The following is a 23,656-nucleotide window of genomic DNA, read 5'->3' as shown; positions in this document are numbered from 1 at the left end:
CAAAAATATGCCAGGTCGGTCCAGGCGCAGTTTTGGTGAGCGGTTACATTTATCCAGTAGGATGGGGGCGAGTGTGGCCTCCATCATATGATACAGTGTGGATGGGATTTAGATACGTTCTGTGGAACCGAGAGCAAAAATTGTAGACCATATTTTACTGCTAAATAAGCTTAAATTCCATATAGTTTGTACATTTATGAAATGTCTCTGTAAATATCTACTCCGACATATTAAATTAATTTTCAGAGACCTGACAAGGCTGCAGTTATGTAACTACTCATTACCTGGGCGGCATAATATCCTGAGTGGGTAATACGAAGGGAACAGCCTGTACTACAGAGCAAACATGTTACATAAATATACATCTCCAATTACTTATCTGTGATGTTACATAATACATTCACACTGACATATAATACAGACAGAAATTATCTAGAGACAATAACTTACAACATTCAGCTAGTTGTTATATTGTACATAGGGGGCAGTATTATAGTAGTTATATTCCTGTACATAGGGGGCAGTATTATAGTACTTATATTACTGTACATAGGGGGCAGTATTATAGTAGTTATATTCATGCACATAGGGGGCAGTATCATAGTAGTTATATTCTTGTACATAGGGGGCAGTATTATAGTAGGTATATTCTTGTACATAGGGGGCAGTATTATAGTAGTTATATTCTTGTACATAGGGGGCAGTATTATAGTAGGTATATTCTTGTACATAGGGGCAGTATTATAGTAGTTATATCCCTGTACATAGGGGGCAGTATTATAGTAGTTATAGTCTTGTACATAGGGGGCAGTATTATAGTAGTTATATCCCTGTACATAGGGGGCAGTATTATAGTAGTTATATTCCTGTACATAGGGGGCAGTATTATAGTAGTTATATTCCTGTACATAGGTGGCGGTATTATAGTAGGTATATTCTTGCACATAGGGGCAGTATTATAGTAGTTATATTCTTGTGCATAGGGGGCAGTATTATAGTAGTTATATTCTTGTACATAGGGAGCAGTATTATAGTAGTTATATTCCTGTACATAGGGGGCAGTATTATAGTAGTTATATTCCTGTACATAGGGGAAGTATTATAGTAGTTATATTCTTGTACATAGGGGGCAGTATTATAGTAGTTATATTCTTGTACATAGGGGGCAGTATTATAGCAGTTATATTCTTGTACATAGGGGGCAGTATTATAGCAGTTATATTCTTGTACATAGGGGGCAGTATTATAGTAGTTATATTCTTGTACATAGGGGGCAGTATTATAGCAGTTATATTCTTGTACATAGGGGGCAGTATTATAGTAGTTATATTCTTGTACATAGGGGGCAGTATTATAGTAGTTATATTCTTGTACATAGGGGACAGTATTATAGTAGTTATATTCCTGTACATAGGGGACAGTATTATAGTAGTTATATTCTTGTACATAGGGGGCAGTATTATAGTAGTTATATTCTTGTACATAGGGGGCAGTATTATAGTAGTTATATTCCTGTACATAGGGGGCAGTATTATAGTAGTTATATTCTTGTACATAGGGGGTTGTATCATAGTAGTTATATTCCTGTACATAGGGGGCAGTATTATAGTAGTTATATTCCTGTACATAGGGGGCAGTATTATAGCAATTCTTTAGATGCCGCTTCCATTAAGAATTCAGTGTTGTGATATATTGCTGAGAATTCTCATGAAGCAAAGCTCAGACACATCTCAAAGAGTCCTTTGATCCATCAGATGCCTTATCAATCTCTTGACCTGGCAGAGAACATCTTCAGGTGAACTTTCCTTCTTTATATGAATTTTTACTAGAATTACTCTCTGACCACTGGATGTCTCCCTGTCGGGAAAGGGTTATAGTAATGTCTCCCTTGAAATTCATTCCCTTATTAGCAGCAGCTAAAAATATTACTCACATGGTCTGAAATGTGCAAGCTAGGCTGCGCATCGCCAACTAATAAGCCATGCTCCATTCGCGAGGTGATTAAAATCTGCAAATTCTACGGCCAGGGGGATTTGTGCAGTCTAGTTAATGCATTTAAGGAAAAAAATTGCTGAGTAGGTCAAATTATTACAAGTCTTCTGGGTGAAATAATCTAATGAAAGACACGGAACTACTTTGCCACCCGGCAAAAAAGGCGGCTTAGCGACAAAAACATGGCGTCTCCTGGCAGCTTCGACGAAACGCGGAGGAAACCTTCCATAGCTTGAATTATAAAAGACTCATCCTAATTCTAACCAGAGCCAAGTCTGAAAAATAAACCTGCATTGGTGTGTGACTCATACAGTCCGTGGGGAACGAGGAGCGGAGAGAAGAGGGGAGGAGGAGAGTGCGAGTATGTGTATAATCTAACAGAGCCTAGAGCCTTGGAGATCCTAGACCACTTCAATAGCGCAGGCCGGATTCATTAAAAATCCTGGCTGTGTTCCAGCAGTGAAAATTGAAGCAGTATATTTATTGCTTTTTGCTCAAATAAATCTGAAAACGTGTGAATCATATTCCTCCGAGAGATGGGGGGGGGGGGGGATGGGGGAAGAAGCAATAAACAAGCTCTGACTAATACGGACAAATGCAACAAGATAAAGGATAAATACATGCGAAGGGTCAACAGGAAGGAATCCGTAGCGTCAAATGGTAAAAATGTAGAAAAAAAATTTGGAAAATATACGTCTACATTGGATGGAATCGAAACGGAAGTAAGTGAATAGTATTGTGCTAAGAGTCATCGCTAGGAAGGGGTCGCATCTTCTTCCAGAGACCATCACCATGAGAGGCAATCCAATGGATTCCACCTGTGTCCAACATAAGTCCAAATTGTCTTCAGAGCCCATCAGAACCATGGTATCTAATAAAAGGTCTCCTTAAATGTGAGTGTAGAGATGGAAGTAGTCCACAACCAGTGCCTCTGGCAGCATTTGAACGCATTAGTAGAAACGAGCAGGCCTCAAGTTTCGGGCCAATCCGGCAAAATGACACCACTGGCCAACTAGTCATGGCTATGATTGGCAAGAGGTGACACCTGGGCCCATCCCAGCCATAGATAGTTGGCTAGGGGCATCAAGTTACCGAATTGGCTGTTTGGCTGCCAATCTGGCACTTTGTTTGGGTCAATCGGAACGCGCCCAAACTGGAACTTCAGGTCCACTCATCCCTACTCGCAAGGAATCACAGGATCAAGCACCATGAAAAAAAACTTAAGGGGTTTTCAGGGACTTTTCTTTGAACACTCCAAATTGCTGATTTGTAAGGGACAAATATCAGGTGATATGATACTGATCGCCTATTTTAAGGATAGCGGATGTAAACATACTAATCCTTTCTTCTCCAGACATCCGGGCAAGGGCCGTTTACATACAAGGTACAAAATAAAACTGAATGTCATCTCAGTTCCTTGGAAAGTTGTTGGATCTATAAAAAATATATTCTGAATTTTGGGTATTCTTTCAGGAGTTGTTTATACCAGTCTGTTCTATAACCGGTCACCAAGTAGATGTAATGTTAATTGCAGTCTGTAAAGTGTTTTTCTAGCACTGAGAACTTGGGAGTCCCTAAAGGATTGTGTAGGCCTTGGAGCCACTTTCGAAGCTTATAAATTAGCCTTAGAAATAGGCCAGTGGGGAACAGTAGCTCTGCTCTTATTTGGGTGTACACTGGCATCACCTCTGATGGAACCATCTGCTTCGGGCCCTGTGCCCTAGATAGATACAGATCTCATACTAATTACCTGGAGGGTAGGTGAATTGTACAGAAAATGAACCCGAGCGCAGAGAGCCCCTAAATCCAAATATACAATGTAATAGTTGAACCAAATTCTACATCAACTGTGATGCCAAATGTCTTTAATGTCTAGTTGCTTCCACCAACAACGATGGTTAAGTTGTCACCATCGGAACAAAAAATTTTAAAAATTTTTGATTATAAAACAAGTCATTATCTAAAGGATCTTTAGAGAGAGACCTCCCAGACGTAGGGGGAAAGAACGTACAACATGATATTGGACGGTAAAATTACCAACTTGATGAAACTTCAGGATATCCAAAATTTTTTCCATCTTTATGGCTAAATGTAAAAGTTATGTTTGTTTCTTCCGGAAAATTACATTTAGGCCGGGACTTGGACTCCTGCTGCCATTTTGAGACAATAGATGTGATTGAGAGTTTTGACTCGGATTCACGGTTGCGTAAAAAAATGAAACATCACAGTCGCTGAGCTGCGGCGGCTGTAGATTTATTTGGCCTCTGGGAGACTACACGCTCGGGGATGGAATAACAGCGTATTGTGTCATAGAGAAAACATTGTGTATGGCTCTTTAACCCAGTGTCACACAAGGGCACATCCATTTGGCACAAACTGAAAGGCGCCTCATACAGATCCAATATTTATAAAAGGGGGTTAAAGCCATCCAACGGCACGAGTGACTATGAAATGCAGCTACTAGATAAGCGAAATGCGTCCGTCATGATAAATGTGCTGCTGCCAGATGTAGGGCAATCACACAACAATCAAACGCTTATACAGAACAAATTATACATCTAACGAGACAAATTATAAGGCTGGCTGAACTGACCACCCAATATTTGGGGTCTATTAAACAAAGTAGTAAAGTTCACAAAGCTGAAGTAAAGTCGATAGACGTTCAGACTTAGGGCCAAACAATGGCACAACAAGACGCTAGATTTAAGAACTGGTGGGGACCAGCAAGGGGTAAAGAAACACGATTTTTTTTTACGTTCACTTAGAGGATCATTCTGGTGAAATCAAGTTTTCTCTAATACATAGGACCCACCCATTAGGTAAAAAATGGGATCTCTTGAACCTGCAATTGAATGAACCCTCAGGTCACGTATGAACACTCCCATTCAATCAATACAACCAAAGAGGGCTATCACATACAAATGACAGCCACCTAAAAAGAAAATGTGGCCCCTATCCTCATAAACAATAGTTGTCTCAGTGGTCCTACCCTCCATTAATCTAATGGTTATCAACTCCCAGAGGATAATCGTTAAATAGTAGTCTAATAAAATAAAATTAAGGTAGAGACCTAACACAAGGTTATGTAGCTTGGGTGAATATAAAGGGTGACCACCAGGAAATTACATGGGACCCCGTCTTGTGAAATTCTTATGTGCCATAACAAATGCCATTCTACCAAACATATACATTCGCCATAGGGGAAGTAGCAGAATTTCTCTTTCATAATTCGGCAGAGAGACAGGCCCTTAAACGGAACATCATCCATCACTAACGGTTACCCATTTCCTGTTTTGGCAGGAAGTATCTCCCACCTCGGGGACCGGAGCTAGAAGTAAGATTTCCAAAAAATAGTCCTATGGAGTGTAAAAGTGAATTTGATATGTGTTGAAGCAGATTTGGCCTTTCTAACGCCACATGTTAAATTCGTAGCTACCTGCTTTGCCGTAACTTTAAGCTGTATCTTGGTGATCACAAGATTGACAGGTCAAAATGTGGAAAGGCTTCTCCCTATTCCCAAAAACTAGTTATCTTTCTAAAAACTGGTCCAGGAAAATCAATTTCATCCAATCACATGCAGTTGTGGCCCCAAAGCAACTGCATGGGTTGCATTAAGGGTAAAACCAAGCTCATTGGCAAAACCTTGTTGGCATATCAAGAAAACATTGACCCTTCATGTTACAAGTCTTCTAAATCTTCATCAAATAACAAATAGGTGTTATGTACCAAAACCTTAAGGAATCGGCACGGGCTTGTCCCATGTGCCAGGCAACGCTAGGAGATGGTCCGACTCCATAAAACTAAAATTCATCTGAGGATGGAAAATTACCAGGAGACAAATAAGTTTCCATCACAGACAGAAGTTGCTAGCTGAAAACGAGGAAAGCAATTTAAGATCCTAGGAGTTTTTTCAAAATAAAACAGAGTGAAAATGTCACGAGATCCCCCCCCCCCAAAAAAAAAAAGTCTACGAGAGAGAACAAAAACATCAAAAAACTAAAACCACCCGAAGAAAATGACGTTACAGCTCAGTGGTCTACAAGTCTACAGAGATACCTCGAAAATAGGAGACCGCCGCGGAAAAGGACTGACCTCTCTTTCACCCGCGTTGCCATGATACATTGGCAAGACTTACCTGGTGCTGAAAAGAGTAACCTTCCCTGGCATTAAATGAAAGTAATTGCACAGTTTACTTTTGTGCCAACAGCCGGAAGAAAAACTCCTGTTACCCACTAACAGACTCTCCAGGGGCAGATTCGGTGTCCTCTTTACACTGGTGTATCCGTTCGCAAATGCAAAGAAGGGAAACAGAGAGGAGAAGGGGAATGTTTACCTTCTAAATTTATTGCTTACATTATTATGTAGTTACATTTTCTTAACGAGGTTGTCCACTTATAGGAAACAAAAACTGTGTAAGTAATATTGCGGGTAAGACCGTAATTGGGTCACTCGAAATATAATATACTAACCTTGTTAAGGTAAGTTCAAGTGACCACTGTGTTTGCCGCCTCCATCATTACCATAATGGCAGATGTATCTGCACAGAATAGATCATAATAACTGCATGGACTCCTCCATCCGTTGGAAGCCAACGGGACAGGGGATGTCACAGGAAGTCCTACTGAACAGGGGTCACGTGGACTGCAGCTTCCAGCAAACTTACCAGGCCAAGTATAATATGGGCCACTCCACTAGGGTCCTAAACTGACCCTTTTAAAGTTTCCTCATTCCAACCCCTGTCATTCGGATTGGTATATTCCGGATTATAGTACAATGACACCCATTCAGAGGGTGCAGGGAGGGCGCTTTCTCCACGCCCCGGCTCTAATGTCACCAGCCAGCTCCTAGCTCCTCAGTCGGGAGGCTTTTTTTATTTTTATTTTTTCCCTAGGGAGATTTTTTATGTCCCCATTTAGTAGGCTTCCAGAAAAGGGGGTCGGAATAAATGAAAAAAGTGAAAAAAATGAAAAAAAGCCCCTTCAAAAAGTTATGAAAAGTTGAAAAAGTTTTTTTTCCAAGGCTTTTTAAATTCAACAAAACTATGAACCTCACAATGATAAACGGAGAGGAACTGCCCCCCCCCTTTATAATGATATCACTTAATCAGGAAACATCGCCATCAAGTACAGAGTGAAGCTGGCACGTTCCGTCCTGCCCCAGACGTCGCGGACGTGGGTTTCTGAAACCATAAATAATTGAATGTAAAATAGAAATGCTTGTGTGTTTGGGATTGAATTACCTGGAAATATTCTTGGAAGGGGAAAGGGAAAAAAAAACAAAAAAAAGGAACCTCAGCGCACACAAACTTCTGTCATGTTCTGTACAAAATGTTACACGAAGGCAGAAGGATACAAAATGTGACTGGAGCCGTTCATTCTTCTATCCTTGTGTAATGCCCATGGTGGGAGAAAATGGCCTCATCCACCTACATAGAGTTGGCTCAATGTCCAGGTAAATTGTACCGACAGGAATCGGCAGGTGAGCGGGGGCGCACCATCCATGAGGCGAGTTGAGCCTCTTGCCTCAGAAACACTAACTGCAGCAATATAAGGGGCAGCATCAGGGGCGCAGTCACCTGCTACGAAGCAGTCTCTTCACACCCAATGTGAGCATGGGTAAGAGACACTGCATGAAGAACCTGATATATTACTACTGGAGAGCTGGGGGGGCGCAGTTTTATAGCTCGGCTCAGGCAGCAGAGAGTTTAGGTTCACCCCTGCATTTTAACCCAACATCTAATATATAAAGCTGGGTATATGTAAGTATGTCTGTCCGCTAAAGGAATCTGTACCGATGCGTTTACAATCACCAAAAGTTGTTGCCTGAGACTCAGGAACGTCTTTAATCTGGTTTTGAGACGAAATTTTCACCCTGTGCTTTCCAAAACCCACTTATTACCATTGTCTGCTGCTGACGTGATTGGTTGCCGCTCTGCCACAGGTCACTAATATGAGCTCTGAGTTGTGATTGGTTACTATAGGCAATGAGTGTAATGCAACTTATGTGCGAGTTAAGATGAATAGGGATACAGAGATAATGGGAGATTCCTCAGAAATGTCTTTGGAAAAAACTGTTCCCGTTGCCACAAATCGATCAGAGATCAGCTGTAATTTTATAAACAGCTGTGCAAAAATGAAATTTGAGACCTGAGACTGCCGGCGACAGACAGTCAGTCAGCGAAAGAGACTGCCGGCGACAGACAGTCAGTCAGCGAAAGAGACTGCCGGCGACAGACAGTCAGTCAGCGAAAGAGACTGCCGGCGACAGACAGTCAGTCAGCGAAAGAGACTGCCGGCGACAGACAGACAGTCAGCGAAAGAGACTGCCGGCGACAGACAGTCAGTCAGCGAAAGAGACTGCCGGCGACAGACAGTCAGTCAGCGAAAGAGACTGCCGGCGACAGACAGTCAGTCAGCGAAAGAGACTGCCGGCGACAGACAGTCAGTCAGCGAAAGAGACTGCCGGCGACAGACAGACAGTCAGCGAAAGAGACTGCCGGCGACAGACAGACAGTCAGCGAAAGAGACTGCCGGCGACAGACAGTCAGTCAGCGAAAGAGACTGCCGGCGACAGACAGTCAGTCAGCGAAAGAGACTGCCGGCGACAGACAGTCAGTCAGCGAAAGAGACTGCCGGCGACAGACAGACAGTCAGCGAAAGAGACTGCCGGCGACAGACAGACAGTCAGCGAAAGAGACTGCCGGCGACAGACAGACAGTCAGCGAAAGAGACTGCCGGCGACAGACAGACAGTCAGCGAAAGAGACTGCCGGCGACAGACAGACAGTCAGCGAAAGAGACTGCCGGCGACAGACAGACAGTCAGCGAAAGAGACTGCCGGCGACAGACAGTCAGCGAAAGAGACTGCCGGCGACAGACAGTCTATGGAGACATATGAAATATTTTTTGTTAACCCATTCTATTTTGTTGTAGCTAAGAGCAGTTATTTACTATCGCGGCTAACGCCAGGAGCTACAGCTAGTTAATATGATACTTTGTATAGCAACCATAGGACTGTTTGTAGGAGGGGGCTCAGACTTCACGTCGGCCACAATGGGGCCGGTTTCAAACATGTTTTTGTAATTTTTATGAAGTTTACGAACAAAATGTGTTTGTGTATCCAAATAACTGGAAATGTAATATATTCTAAACCAAGAGACGGGAAGTCTGTAGAGCAAGGAGAAAAATGTATCCCATATCAGAGTCTTTCCTCCGAGCAGTACATGACTATTTTTAGTACCTTATACAACATAACTATTTTTGGATGGCGGAGCATTCTAAGACCCCCCCCCCCCCCCCCAATACAAATTAACTGTACACTTGCAGAAGAATGTGAACCATGGTTGACTTATGATTCTGGATTTCACTGTTCAACTCCTTTCCCGAAAATGTCCACGGAAACAAAGACGCCAAGATAAACTCAGATCAATGTGATAAGAGCGGAAAAAAAGTTAAAAAAGGGACATTTAGACCTTCCCAGGAAAAAAATGGAACACAATGTACTGAGTTATTTGGGGGGCAAAGCAGAAAGTTATTCTGTATTTCTCGTGATACAATGTCTCTAGTTCTCTTGGTTAAATAATTGAAGAGTACATAACCAAACTACCCCAAAGGGCAATAAGAATCAAGATAAAAGAGCTGCACTCACCATTCTGCTGCTGGTGCAGTCACTGTGTACACACATGACATTACTTATCCTGTACTGATCCTGAGTTACATCCTGCATTATACCCCAGAGCTGCACTCACTATTCTGCTGCTGGTGCAGTCACTGTGTACATACATGACATTACTTATCCTGTACTGATCCTGAGTTACATCCTGTATTATACCCCAGAGCTGCACTCACTATTCTGCTGCTGGTGCAGTCACTGTGTACATACAGGACATTACTTATCCTGTACTGATCCTGAGTTACATCCTGTATTATACCCCAGAGCTGCACTCACTATTCTGCTGCTGGTGCAGTCACTGTGTACATACATGACATTACTTATCCTGTACTGATCCTGAGTTACATCCTGTATTATACCCCAGAGCTGCACTCACTATTCTGTTGCTGGTGCAGTCACTGTGTACATACATGACATTACTTATCCTGTACTGATCCTGAGTTACATCCTGTATTATACCCCAGAGCTGCACTCACTATTCTGCTGCTGGTGCAGTCACTGTGTACATACATGACATTACTTATCCTGTACTGATCCTGAGTTACATCCTGTATTATACTCCAGAGCTGCACTCACTATTCTGCTGCTGGTGCAGTCACTGTGTACATACATGACATTACTTATCCTGTACTGATCCTGAGTTACATCCTGTATTATACCCCAGAGCTGCACTCACTATTCTGCTGCTGGTGCAGTCACTGTGTACATACATGACATTACTTATCCTGTACTGATCCTGAGTTATATCCTGTATTATACCCCGGAGCTGCACTCACTATTCTGCTGCTGGTGCAGTCACTGTGTACATACATGACATTACTTATCCTGTACTGATCCTGAGTTACATCCTGTATTATACTCCAGAGCTGCACTCACTATTCTGCTGCTGGTGCAGTCACTGTGTACATACATGACATTACTTATCCTGTACTGATCCTGAGTTAAATCCTGTATTATACTCCAGAGCTGCACTCACTATTCTGCTGCTGGTGCAGTCACTGTGCACATACATGACATTACTTATCCTGTACTGATCCTGAGTTACATCCTGTATTATACCCCGGAGCTGTACTCACTATTCTGCTGGTGCAGTCACTGTGTACATACATGACATTACTTATCCTGTACTGATCCTGAGTTACATCCTGTATTATACTCCAGAGCTGCACTCACTATTCTGCTGCTGGTGCAGTCACTGTGTACATACATGACATTACTTATCCTGTACTGATCCTGAGTTACATCCTGTATTATACTCCAGAGCTGCACTCACTATTCTGCTGCTGGTGCAGTCACTGTGCACATACATGACATTACTTATCCTGTACTGATCCTGAGTTACATCCAGTATTATACCCCGGAGCTGTACTCACTATTCTGCTGGTGCAGTCACTGTGTACATACATGACATTACTTATCCTGTACTGATCCTGAGTTACATCCTGTATTATACTCCAGAGCTGCACTCACTATTCTGTTGCTGGTGCAGTCACTGTGCACATACATGACATTACTTATCCTGTACTGATCCTGAGTTACATCCTGTATTATACCCCGGAGCTGTACTCACTATTCTGCTGGTGCAGTCACTGTGTACATACATGACATTACTTATCCTGTACTGATCCTGAGTTACATCCTGTATTATACTCCAGAGCTACACTCACTATTCTGCTGCTGGTGCAGTCACTGTGTACATACATGACATTACTTATCCTGTACTGATCCTGAGTTACATCCTGTATTATACTCCAGAGCTGCACTCACTATTCTGCTGCTGGTGCAGTCACTGTGCACATACGTGACATTACTTATCCTGTACTGATCCTGAGTTACATCCTGTATTATACCCCGGAGCTGTACTCACTATTCTGCTGGTGCAGTCACTGTGTACATACATGACATTACTTATCCTGTACTGATCCTGAGTTACATCCTGTATTATACTCCAGAGCTGCACTCACTATTCTGCTGCTGGTGCAGTCACTGTCTACATACATGACATTACTTATCCTTTACTGATCCAGAGTTACTACATGTTACATACTGCATAGCTGTACTCACTATTCCGCACAATTTTGAATCCGGCTCTGAAGTAAAATATAAGCTCTAACAGTACAAAGGCAGGCAATGTAATTTTTCCTATTAGTAATAGAAGCCATGTGTTCGGTTATCCCGCAGCTCGGCACACAAAACCATAACACTGGATCTCATCAATCCATATGGGCGAATCGATGATGCGACAGTCCCAGATTTGGCTCTCGTTCATTCACTAGAGAGTGGGGTCCTCTTTTCCCATGATGCCTCATACTCCATATGAATGTAAGTTTAAGCGCTTTGCTCATCTGGCAATTCATCTAAAGCACTAAGCTGCGTAATGATAGAACAAATACCACCTCTACCTCGAGAGGTTTCTGGGAACCCGGCCATTCTGTCACACCTGGCTGCTGTCAAAATATACAAATTAAAAAAGAAAAAATGTGTTGATCAGATCAGCCGGAATCTCTAGTCGATATTTGTTCTATTTATAGATTGGTTCCCGTTGGAGAGGAGTTGCTGCCATTTTCCATAAACTAAAAATCCCTTCACGATATCAAAGGAGAGAAACTGAGGACCAATTTCCAAGTAATCCATCAATATTTGCAGCTTGTGTTGATAGTCAAAACCGAATCGATGGAGATTTTTATTTTCCTTTGCAACCAGTTGTCCGGCAGAAGATCCGGCTGTTGCACCTCCACCAATCGCCTATGAACTTGGTCATTAGTAGAATAGGCGGCTGGAAACTTCCTTTAAAATCTCTGCAATGCCAATGCCTGGCAACTAACTTACAACATTTTTCCAATTCTTCCTAAAATAACTTGGTCTTCTACAAGTTTCACCCCAGAATTCTCACAATCACAAGACTTCTCTTGGGCTGCTCTTTCTTTTGTTACTAGAATGCGCTTTCTTTGCCTTAGGTTTGTCCAAAGAGCTTTCACCAGATTCACCAACCCCAAGTCCTCTTTAACAGACATTGGGGCAGATTTACTTACCAGTCCCGTCGCAATGCCCGAGGTGCGTTCCCCAAAGAGAATGAACAGCTGCCGCGATTCACTACAAGCATGCGCCCGATAATCTGCATGTGTCACTTCCCTGCTCAGATCCACCAGAGTTCACCTTCTTCTTCCCGGTGCATGTAAGTGCTTGGCTTGCGACACCATTTTAAATGTTAAATCCCGCGCTCAGTCCGAATCCATTGGATTGTCCGTCGGCCTGTCACTTTATTTGTGTCATGTGAAAGCCATCGCGATCGTCGCAATCCCCGGCGCGATACCCGAAACATCGGAAAACCCAACAGAAATGCGGCCGCGGGTCCTTTGTAAATAAGCCCCACAGTTTGTGGAACATCTGGAATAACAGCTCAAACCAAGACCTTTCCTGGATCAATCAATGTGATTACCTCTAGCTGTCTGGTGGCAGATAGGCAGTGCCAGGCTGTCTGCTACAGCTCAGTAGCACCAATCCGGCAGCTTCATTAATATAGTTTCAGAATTGTTTCAGGCCTCATATTCTTCTTAGACTCCCAAATGTCCTATGGGTGGTCCTGGACTGGAGAAGACAACTTAGATCTGCCCATCTGACAGTAGAGATCTTACAATAAGGACAGAGTACTCAGGAATAGGGTTGAGCTGACACGAACCTTCAAAGTTCACATCCGTGCCGAACGATGTGGGTTCAGGTCCACAAACCCAAACTTCAGCAGAAGTTCGGGTTTAGCTCATCACCTTGCCAGCACTGATCTCGGGTGATACCCTCTAAAACATCTCCGGCAAAGCTGAAGACAACGTCACGTTGAGTGACAATTTATATGATTGTGTCCTTCTAAAGTTAAATTGCTTAAAATACAGATGGAGAACTTCGTCCCCTTGATAAAGCTCCGGGTATAATCTTGCAGCCATCGTCCTGTGCACTTGTAAATACGGTTAATATACTGTTAACATCAGGAGTAAATTAATCCTTGAAGAAAAATAGTTTTGACTTGCTCAACTAAAATCATTGTAGGCGAGATAAGGGGAAGGCAAGACTTGGCAGAGCTTGGCCGTGCTTCCAGCGGGAGCGGGAGATTTCCTCGTCTACATAATCTTTCATGTGGTCAACAGTGAAAACACTGACGGGAAATAATGATTGTGAGCTGGAAGGCAGAAAGGTCAGACGGGAGAATATTTATGGGCAGGGAAGAAGGAAAATAGACGTATTGTGATACCCAAAAAGAACGTATAATAACAAGGAACAGAGTAGGGTCTATTATGGTGGCCACCAGAATCTCCCCAAGGCTGGGTTAACACCACGTTCTTCGTAAACACCAAGCGCATACGTCCGGAAAGCACGCAATGTTCACGCTTAGCATATATGTGGACAAATAGTGGCAGACGGGGGCATAGTTGTTGCCTCGGTCTGACCACTATACATCCTGTCCGTCAAAAATATTACAACTCTCCCCAGAGCCCCACAGAGTGCATACCTTGCTCGGCAGGAGTGAGGACCCGGTGATGTCATTGTCCATATTAGGACAGTGACATCACTGAAGGAACACCCCATTCATTGGCAGCACCCAATCGCTGGCTCCTGCCGTTGTACACTCCTCCCATTGCATTCAGGGTCCCCGGCCAACGTGTCCCACTGTACATACATATGTTGTAAGAACACGTCAAGATCCTTGTGATGTGTACTTGAACCCAGCCTTACTGGTTATAATCAACTTTCACTTTACTCCATCCAAGAAAATGGGGAGACAATAACATATTGGTTGTCGTCCACATCAACCAGAAACTATATAAAAGGGAAGTGGTTCTAAATTTTGGGACACCACAAGCCCCCGAAAAATATGCAGCTTGGCCATTTCACAGTTATAATAAATGGAAGCCCAAAGTGACCAAAAAGCGAGGATGTTTCGATACAGAGATGTGCCGTTAGAATTTGTCACAAATTAATGGACTATGTTGCCCTCAAAGTAGATATTTATTACTGACATTAAAAAATCTCCCTAGGGAATTAAAAAACATCTAAAAAGAAAAATTCTGGTCACTCCTACCAATTAACTTGTTCCTACCTTTTCTGGAAATCTTGATGAATTGGATTTAGGGTGTATGAGAATCTGGGTAGACAGAAAATTATTGAGCAGGGGAACAATTTTGCTGCAATTTTGTGTCTCCTATTCCCTAAATATTCTAGTTTATAGAGGACCATAAAAGGTCATCCAGATGGCTAGGAATGCCAGTTATCCTCACAAAGCCAAAATGAGTTTTATCTAACAACCTGAAGAACATTGCAAACTTTAAAAACAGACTTCACCAGGAAAAAAATCACCATTATTCCGTAGTCTACTGGAAGTTCATGGTCAAGAGCACCTACCTATGCATGGGACGATAAAGTTTAGGGACATTGAGTGGAGAGGGCAAGACTTAAGGATAGTATTTAGAGGATCAAGAAGGCCTCATCTTAATGTATTTTCAAGTATATTTGTGGTTTGGCAGTAAGAACTTCTGAGGTTTCTGAGGTTGTCGTCAATGTGAAAAACAGGAAACAAAAATAAATTGAGCAACTATATTGTTGAAAACCAGAGAAGCTTCTAGCAGCACCTCTTACGTCCTTCTTAATCTCAGTAGTGGATTATAATATAGGCGGGTTGGGCGATAGCCCCAGGCCAGAACCTTCTAGGTGTCCCATTGCCACCGAAACCACCCACCAAAATTTTAGACTGAGAAGGAGCTTCACCCATGAAATCCTCGTACATCCGTTCCTGCTCTCAACACACATGTACACAAGAGCCATTTCAGGATTTTTAAAAGTCCTCCAAAAAGGTCTAGAACGGTCTAGAAACTACAGATTGAAAGTAGACAGAAGGGACACATCCTCTATTCCCCAAAAAGCCGATTCTAGTACCAGATGTAGGAAGTGAATTCCTGACTTGCAGGGGCTTTTATATTCATACAGCCTGGGACCCATGGCGGTCTTTATCAGCCTCTGCTTAATCTGAATGTATTGTATGGCCAAAAAATTTCCCCAATTTAGATTAGATAACTGGTCACCCATCCCAAGGTCGGGACACATCTGGCTTAGCAGGTCATCGAACACTGATATCTGAAGACATCACATCAGACTCATCGGAAACCATGAAGAGATCTTCTGACCACAAAAGGGAACCATTATCACACATTGATTGGTCGGGAACCAGAGTATTGGAGGGACCTCATAACTGGATCGGGCACAGAGGATCTACTGTATAACTCTACCGTAACTTCATGGACAAGATAGATAATCAGTTCGAGGGAGATTACCATTTTCCATTTCCAATGTATTCATTCTACGTAATATATGGATACAATTTCCTAATTCCTTCCACAGCATGAATCCATGAACACGGGCATCGGGACATCCTCCAAGTCCCCCAGCTCATTGTCAAACACCAAGGTCCATTTAATTACAGTTTCATTTTCACTGTAGTTTTTAATTAAGAGAACATTTTTCCAATAGAAGCAGAGTAATATCTGCACAAAGAGCCATCACACAAGTCGCAATCACAAAACCAATGAACATCTTAATTGAGACGACTTTTTTCCCCCCGAAAACATTAAACGACTTAAATTAAACATGCCCCTCGCTTTAATTATACTGAAATATAATTATGCCCTAGCAGAAAATGTATACATTATTTTAACCATCCCCCTACCAAGGAAAAATTTAGGATGTTATACTTGCTTTCCTGCCTATACGCCAATATTATAATCTATCCATTGCATTCTCGAATTTATAAATACTAATGGCAGCACATTATATAACAAGAAGGTAACAATCACATCATGTGCAAAGATTTTGGTTTAAAACCAACTAGAAGGGGATCACCACTACTGAATCGTGAAGGTAGGCACAGATTGTACTGCCTCCTTGTCTCCATGTATGTTATATAAAAGACATTTCTTGTCAATGATCCAAATTGAAAGTCTTGTCCCGAAAGTTCGGCAACTACAGATAGTACTGGATTCCTGTCTTTGCCAGAATATGAGCCAGGGGCAGATGGTAGAGATTTACATGATGTAGGCACAGATTGTTGAGAGTCTGTACAATCTGCACTGATCCCGCTTATGCTCCCCAAAAATTATGTAGATCTACAGTAGTGTCCTCAGTCTTGCCCATAAAACATGTTAGATCAGAGAGAGTACTGTCTCGCTTTGCAGATGCTGCAAAGTATGCGAATATGTTTTCCAAGGTGTTAAATGGAGAACAATGCCTCCTGCTAAGGCATCTCCCTTAACACCAAGCATGACCTACAAGAAGCCTAATAACATGATGCGGGATTAAGCCAAACCAGTAGATCTATTCCAGTAGGAACAGATTCCCACCTGTAGACAGTGCTGGTTGGGTCTCCTCTGTAGGGAGGGTTGGTATTGCTCCCTTTAAAGATGCAAGCCCAGATAGTACTAGTCCCTAGTACTGTCCCTACCACTAAGGCTGGGCTCACGTCTCGTTTTATTTGCATACTGCTGACTGACCTGTTTTTCACTGAATAAAACGTATCTAAACGTGTGCTACGGCGTATCCATTCACGTCTATGGACACGAGAGATGCACAAACAGCGTACATTTGTTGTCCTGTGTTTTTTTAAATTTTTTTTGTTAAGAAAAACATTGGCTCCTTCATTTTTCATGCCCTTTCGAAAAACGTATGTAAAAATGTACAAATTGGTGTCTATGGACGACATATGCATAAAGTGTTATGTGTCATCCTGTCTTTGTGCCCAAATTTGGATCTTAAAACTCTTAAAAAAATGTAACTCTTAAAAAAAAGTGTAAAAACAGATTCCAACGTATGCGATGGATACGACATCTATGTCAAAAATTAGACGCAAGAAGAAGAATGCATCCACTTTTTATGTTAGATTTATATGTAGCACCATACGTCTAATGGATGCAAAAAACGAGATATGAACCGAGCCCAAAACAACTTTCCACGGTCATCTCTAGAAATGTTGGTAACTTCGAATCCTTACTGACCTTATCAATCAAGAAAATGCTAAGCAAAGGCATTATAACTGAGCCTCAGACTTGGAGAATTAAAGAATCTTTAATATCTTGAAGGGGAACAATGCCAAACCTTTCAACCTATTTCCACTAAACCTGGAACGGGTGGTGCACAATACAGTGAGAATCTCAAAGGTGTCCACTCGGCTGCACTTAGTATGTCACTGTACCAAAGGTAGAACTTTCTAGATCATTCCAATTCACATGGTTTAATCCAGTAGGATCATATATTACATAAGAGACCAGCATTCTGATGACACCTCTAGTAATAAAAGTAGTTCTTACCTGACCCTGAATGATCAAAAGCACTTCTGTCTTTCTTGTTCATTCTAAACGACTGAATGTCTCTCTCTCTATAGGACCCAAAACCTTCAAATGTCCTCCGTTTATTGCCATTCAAATCCCCATCCCTCTTGTCACCGGATGAGCTCATGTCCACAAACAGGTCCGATGAGTCTGGTCTGCCAATGAAGTCATTTCCAGAATACCGTTTCAGACAGTTATCAGACTCTGTGGTCAAGTCACTCTTGTCTTTAGACTGAGTCAAGTGCTGACCATCTGAAAGAGACAAAGAAGATAGTGTGTCCACCTCGAAAGAACTCTTTGGACCTCTTTGTCCGGTTTCACAATGCTGGTGCTTCGGCCTCTCTTTGTGTTTGCTTTTGTCACTGACTGTGAAAAGGTCCTTGCTAGAGGTGGTGAGCTTCTCATTTGCCACATGACTTGAGAAGCCGGAGGACTTGCCTGAAAAGAGACCACTGAAATCACTATGTCCTCCAAGGATGCAATCATCCTTATGCTTGTGCTTATGTTTGTGTTTCCTTTTGTGTAGTCGGCTGCTGGAAAGTCCAACGGCTCCAGTTTTCGAAGAACCCATGTCACCCAAGCCCATACCTACAGATGTCGGCAGGTGAACTCCATGTTTTGTTTTATGCTTGGCGGCATTAGACATCTTCATGTGAGAGGATGTATGAAACTGTGGTGGTGGAACTGAGGGCCTCATAAATGGAGAAGTTGTCCCGAGCGTGTGAGACAGATACACAGGAGCTGGATACTGACCGTAATAACCAAGGTTCATCATAGGCATTGATGTGTAAGGCATTCCATATGGTGCATAGTAACTTCCACTGGGAATAGGGTATCCAAACCCTTGCAAAAAAGGCACCTTTGTCATGGTGTCATTGGTTTTGGCAGGCCTACCACGCTTTTTCTTTGATTTCAAGTCAGAGGTCCGGCGAAGGTAGAGCAATGGGTCATACTGGATATATGGCACTGGGTAATAGTGATCAAAATTAATCCTGAAAATACTGGGATAAGGGTTTTCATGGTAAAATGTATAATTTCTGTGGGAAATTCTGAAGACTTGAAACTTGTTGATAAGGTCTTCAAGATCTGCAAGAAATTGAAGATTGTCCCTGTTAGGCAAACCTTTTCTCTTTCTTTTGTGCTTTGGCTTTTTAACATTTTCATGGGCGAGGAAGTTATCGACAATGAGATGCTTCTGCCGGTGACCATGCTTGCTCTTTGTGCTGGTATCAGATGGAGTAACCTCTGGATTATCCAGAGTACAAAAATCAAAGGAGTACCTTCTTCGAGACTCTGAGCTCTTCTCAGCTTGGTCAGAAGTGCTGTTGTTGTCCGTCCCAATGCCACTATCACTAGGGATGGTTTCTTCGCTGTGTGACTCACTTACTGGCGACAGTGTGACTTCTTTTAAGGAACTAATCTCACACAGATGGGAAGGCGAGTGAGCCATTAATCTTGGCGGAGACAACTTCCAGGAACTTCCATGAATTCCTTTCAGCGTTTTTGTTGGAAGAGCACTGATTGGCTGTAGATTTGGCATAGTTTTTAAATCTGAAAATATTGTATCAGTGCTGGCAGGACTAAGGTTTCCATTAGAACCCATGAACTGAGTTGCAAAACTGTGAATAGCTGCTGGTGAGGATGCCATAAATGACTGCAAATTGGAAGGCACTGCTGGGTTTTCGGGCTGGTTAGAAACAGGCCTGGTCTGTTTAATGGCTGTTCTACGATCAACTGGTTGGGGAACTTGCTCTGCTCGTGGCTTCCTTCCCCTTTTTTTGCCTATATAAATGGTTCCCCTCTTGCTGACATTAATCTGCTTGCCTAATCTAGCATCCAGAGTTGTGGTCACGGTTGCTATTGCATTTGTCTGCGGCTGAGATTTAGACTTCAAGGCTATGCTGTTTGAGCAAGACAAAATTTGGTTTAGAATATTCTTTCTTTTGAGGGTTTTCATTTTATTGATGGTTCTTATCGTCTTCTTATCCAACACTCCAAGTTTACCAACTTTCTTGTGAAATTCTAACTCGCCAATGGATTTTTCCATTGAAGGGGTCATCTGGACCAGTTCGGCAAGACTATGTCTGCCCTTTCTCTTCTTCATTCCGGGGAATTCTCGGTTAATGGGACTTACTGGGCTAGTGGACGTTCCTTCGTGGATGGTCTCCACAGTAAGCAATGGTTGTTTCTTTGGTCTACCCCTTTTCTTCTTTACTGGTGTAATCACTGTAAGGCTATCTGTATTTGTGTAGAGAGGGCTCGAGGGGGTTATTGGGTAAGCAGATGGAGGATCGACTACAATTTTTTCTGAGAGCGACACAGAATTTTCATGAGGGTTTATTTTAGGTTTCCCACATGCCCACCTTTTCTTTGCAAATTTGGGATGTTGCATTTCTGAGATTTTAGAACGAGCATGATCAGAAATGGCTTTCGATGCAGGTAGTGAAGAGGATTTTTGAAGTCTGGTCATGCTATTTACGAATGCTTTTCCTATGCTACCATTCAGTTCTGGTAACTTTAATGGTGGTTCATAAGATGGGACTCTACTTTGCTTGATTACTTTGTTGTCCTTCTTATTGGGTTGGATTTGAGAAGAGTTCTGATTACTGATTTCACCAACAAATAACCGTCCAGAAGGCTGCTCTACATCAGGTACCTTTTTGTCCACTACTGGTTTCAACAAGGTTTTTTTCTTACGTTTATTAACTGGTGGATCAGAAGGTGTAGATTTCTGTGGAAGCATAGCACGCACATGGACTGAATCACTCTCCCCATTAGCTCCAGAAGTTGATTCCTGCTGTTGAGTAGCCGGTAAATTCTCATTATCCTTCTTACTTTCCACAGTTTCGTGACTTTTAGGTTCAAGTGCTTTAGGGCTACTTTTTGCCCTTTCTGCCTCTGCTGCCTGTATGCTTTGACTTGACTCTTTTTTACCAGATTTCTTTTTTGCATTACCAAACGGTTGTTCTGGTGGCTCAGATGATCCACCTTTTTGGTCCTCTAACTTTGAGAGCTCACTACTCTCAATATTGTTAGAAGCTGGGAGAGCATTGCCGTTTCCACCACTGGGTGATGAAGCTGAACTGCTAGCAATGCCTTCCTTGGAAGCAGAGTTTTGACTCCAAGAAGTCCCCATGTTAGATTTCTTAGCTTGAGTTTTGAGGAAGGGAGAAGCCACCTCTGGGTTTGGACTCTTGGTTACATTAGAGGAGTCTTTTTTGCCAGTTTCTGGATTTAGAAATCCACTCTGTGCTGGAGGGCCAGAGTCTGGTTTTGGTGACCAGTCATGGCGATTCTGGTTGCTTTTCTGCTGGTGCTTTGGTTTTAAGGTGTTACTGGTGATGTCTGGGGGGACGCTGGAGTTGTAATGAAGGCCCGAATGTTTCTGAATCCTTTCGTGCACCTAAAAAAAAGGAAACAATAATACTCATTAGTCACTTGAATAAATTATAAAATTAGATCATAAAATAAGTAGATATTTAATTATATGTTGGCAGCTACAATATACAATAAAACCGTGACATCCAATATGTACATTTTAGTTCTCAGGATACCACTCTTTTGGGGCTGCAATGGCAGCCATACTGGCTTTCATGCAAGACTTCTTTAATAGAAGCCAATTAAGAAAATACAAAGATTGTCACGTTTATGCTTTGTTTGTATTCTCAAGAACCTTTTCTTAGAATTCTTAGACTCTACCTACATCGTTCCTCCAGGAAGTGTATGAATACACAAAAATAGGTTGACTAGTCCCGTTATTATATAATACTGATGATATATCGGAAGTAACGGTCCTCCAAACCCGATTCTTGGGGTCCAACACTAGATCATTGGTAGCCCGCTACCCCCCCTTCACTAAACACAGCACATAGCCTCTACTGACTATGAACGGGCAGGAACAGCTTCTCTTGTACTGCAGGGGAGAGGCAGAGAGCATTACAGACACAGGAACCCTGCAGAGGAGAGAGAGCAGCAGCTCAACAGACAAGATAAGATCTGGATCCCAGGGGAGGGAGGAGGCATAGCAGCGCTGATAGGTAATAGGTGCGTTTTATAGGCGAGGCAAAAGAGCCCGTAATTGTGTCTAATATCCATTTCATGACTTTAATCTGTCTCATCTCTCTTTTTTTCTATGTGTCAAATACTAGTGAATGTTCAGAAGCCAAATAAAAGTGTATATAAACCCTGTGCCCGAAAAATCTGAGCACATTGTCAGCACACAGTATCTCAGAGGAATCATCTATTGTCTAGCACAGAGTCCATGCTGTCACTCTAAGAGTAAGAGGTTAAAAATTAAATGTATTGTGTAAACTCTCGAGGGGAAAAATATTTAAGAACTTTTTTTCATGGGCAAACCCCTTTGAGTTCAAATATTCAACACTGAAATTGTTATGATCCTCGAGAATATGTCATTGAAATTATGGACAGATTAAGAAATGAAGGCTCTTTCCAATGACTGTATAAAGCTTGGCCTCTAACCCTACAATCTCTTATGCAGAGGTCGCACTAACATTTTTCCAGAAGGGTAAAAATACTCCTCTCACCATTTTTGAGGAGTATTTTTACCCGAGGAGGAGTATGAAAATTTTGGTAAAACACAGCATGCACAACACTACACACAGCACGCACACCACTACACTACACTTACACAGCACGCACACCACTACAGAAAGCACTACACTCCACTCACACAGCACGCACACCACTACACTCCACTGGCACAGCACGCACACCACTACACTACACTCCACTCCACTCACACAGCACGCACACCACTACATTCCACTCACACAGCACGCACAACACTACACTCCACTCACACAGCACGCACAACACTACACTACACTACACTCCACTCACACAGCACGCACAACACTACACTACACTCCACTCACACAGCACGCACACCACTACACTACACTCCACTCACACAGCACACACAACACACAACACTACACTACTCTCCACTCACACAGCACGCACAACACTACACTACACTCACACAGCACACACAACACTACACTACACTCCACTCCACTCACACAGCACGCACACCACTACACTCCACTCCACTCACACAGCACGCACACCACTACACTCCACTCCACTCACACAGCACGCACACCACTACACTCCACTCCACTCACACAGCACGCACACCACTACACTCCACTCCACTCACACAGCACGCACACCACTACACTACACTCCACTCCACTCACACAGCACGCACACCACTACACTACACTACACTCCACTCCACTCACACAGCACGCACACCACTACACTACACTCCACTCCACTCACACAGCACGCACACCACTACACTACACTCCACTCCACTCACACAGCACGCACACCACTACACTACACTCCACTCACACAGCACGCACACCACTACACTACACTCCACTCACACAGCACGCACACCACTACACTACACTCCACTCACACAGCACGCACACCACTACACTCCACTCACACAGCACGCACTACACTACACTACACTCCACTCACACAGCACGCACTACACTACACTACACTACACTACACTACACTACACTACACTACACTACACTACACTCACACAGCACGCACACCACTACACTACACTCCACTCACACAGCACGC

General features: G+C 42.7%; 1 protein-coding gene across 1 annotated transcript in view; it reads right to left on the bottom strand.

Annotated features, from left to right (window-relative positions):
- SETBP1 (SET binding protein 1) overlaps positions 1-23,656 on the bottom strand; it is a 128,437-nt gene that overhangs the window by 9,953 nt on the left and 94,828 nt on the right. Inside the window, exon 3 of the mRNA XM_072132855.1 lies at positions 18,005-21,428. Coding sequence (XP_071988956.1) covers positions 18,005-21,428 — 3,424 coding nt within the window. The remainder of the gene's footprint in view (positions 1-18,004; positions 21,429-23,656) is intronic.

Source organism: Engystomops pustulosus, chromosome 1 (assembly GCF_040894005.1).
Source record: "Engystomops pustulosus chromosome 1, aEngPut4.maternal, whole genome shotgun sequence".
Taxonomy (NCBI): domain Eukaryota; kingdom Metazoa; phylum Chordata; class Amphibia; order Anura; family Leptodactylidae; genus Engystomops; species Engystomops pustulosus.
The sequence above is the reverse complement of the archived record's forward strand: the minus strand, read 5'-3'. Positions and strand labels throughout refer to the sequence as shown.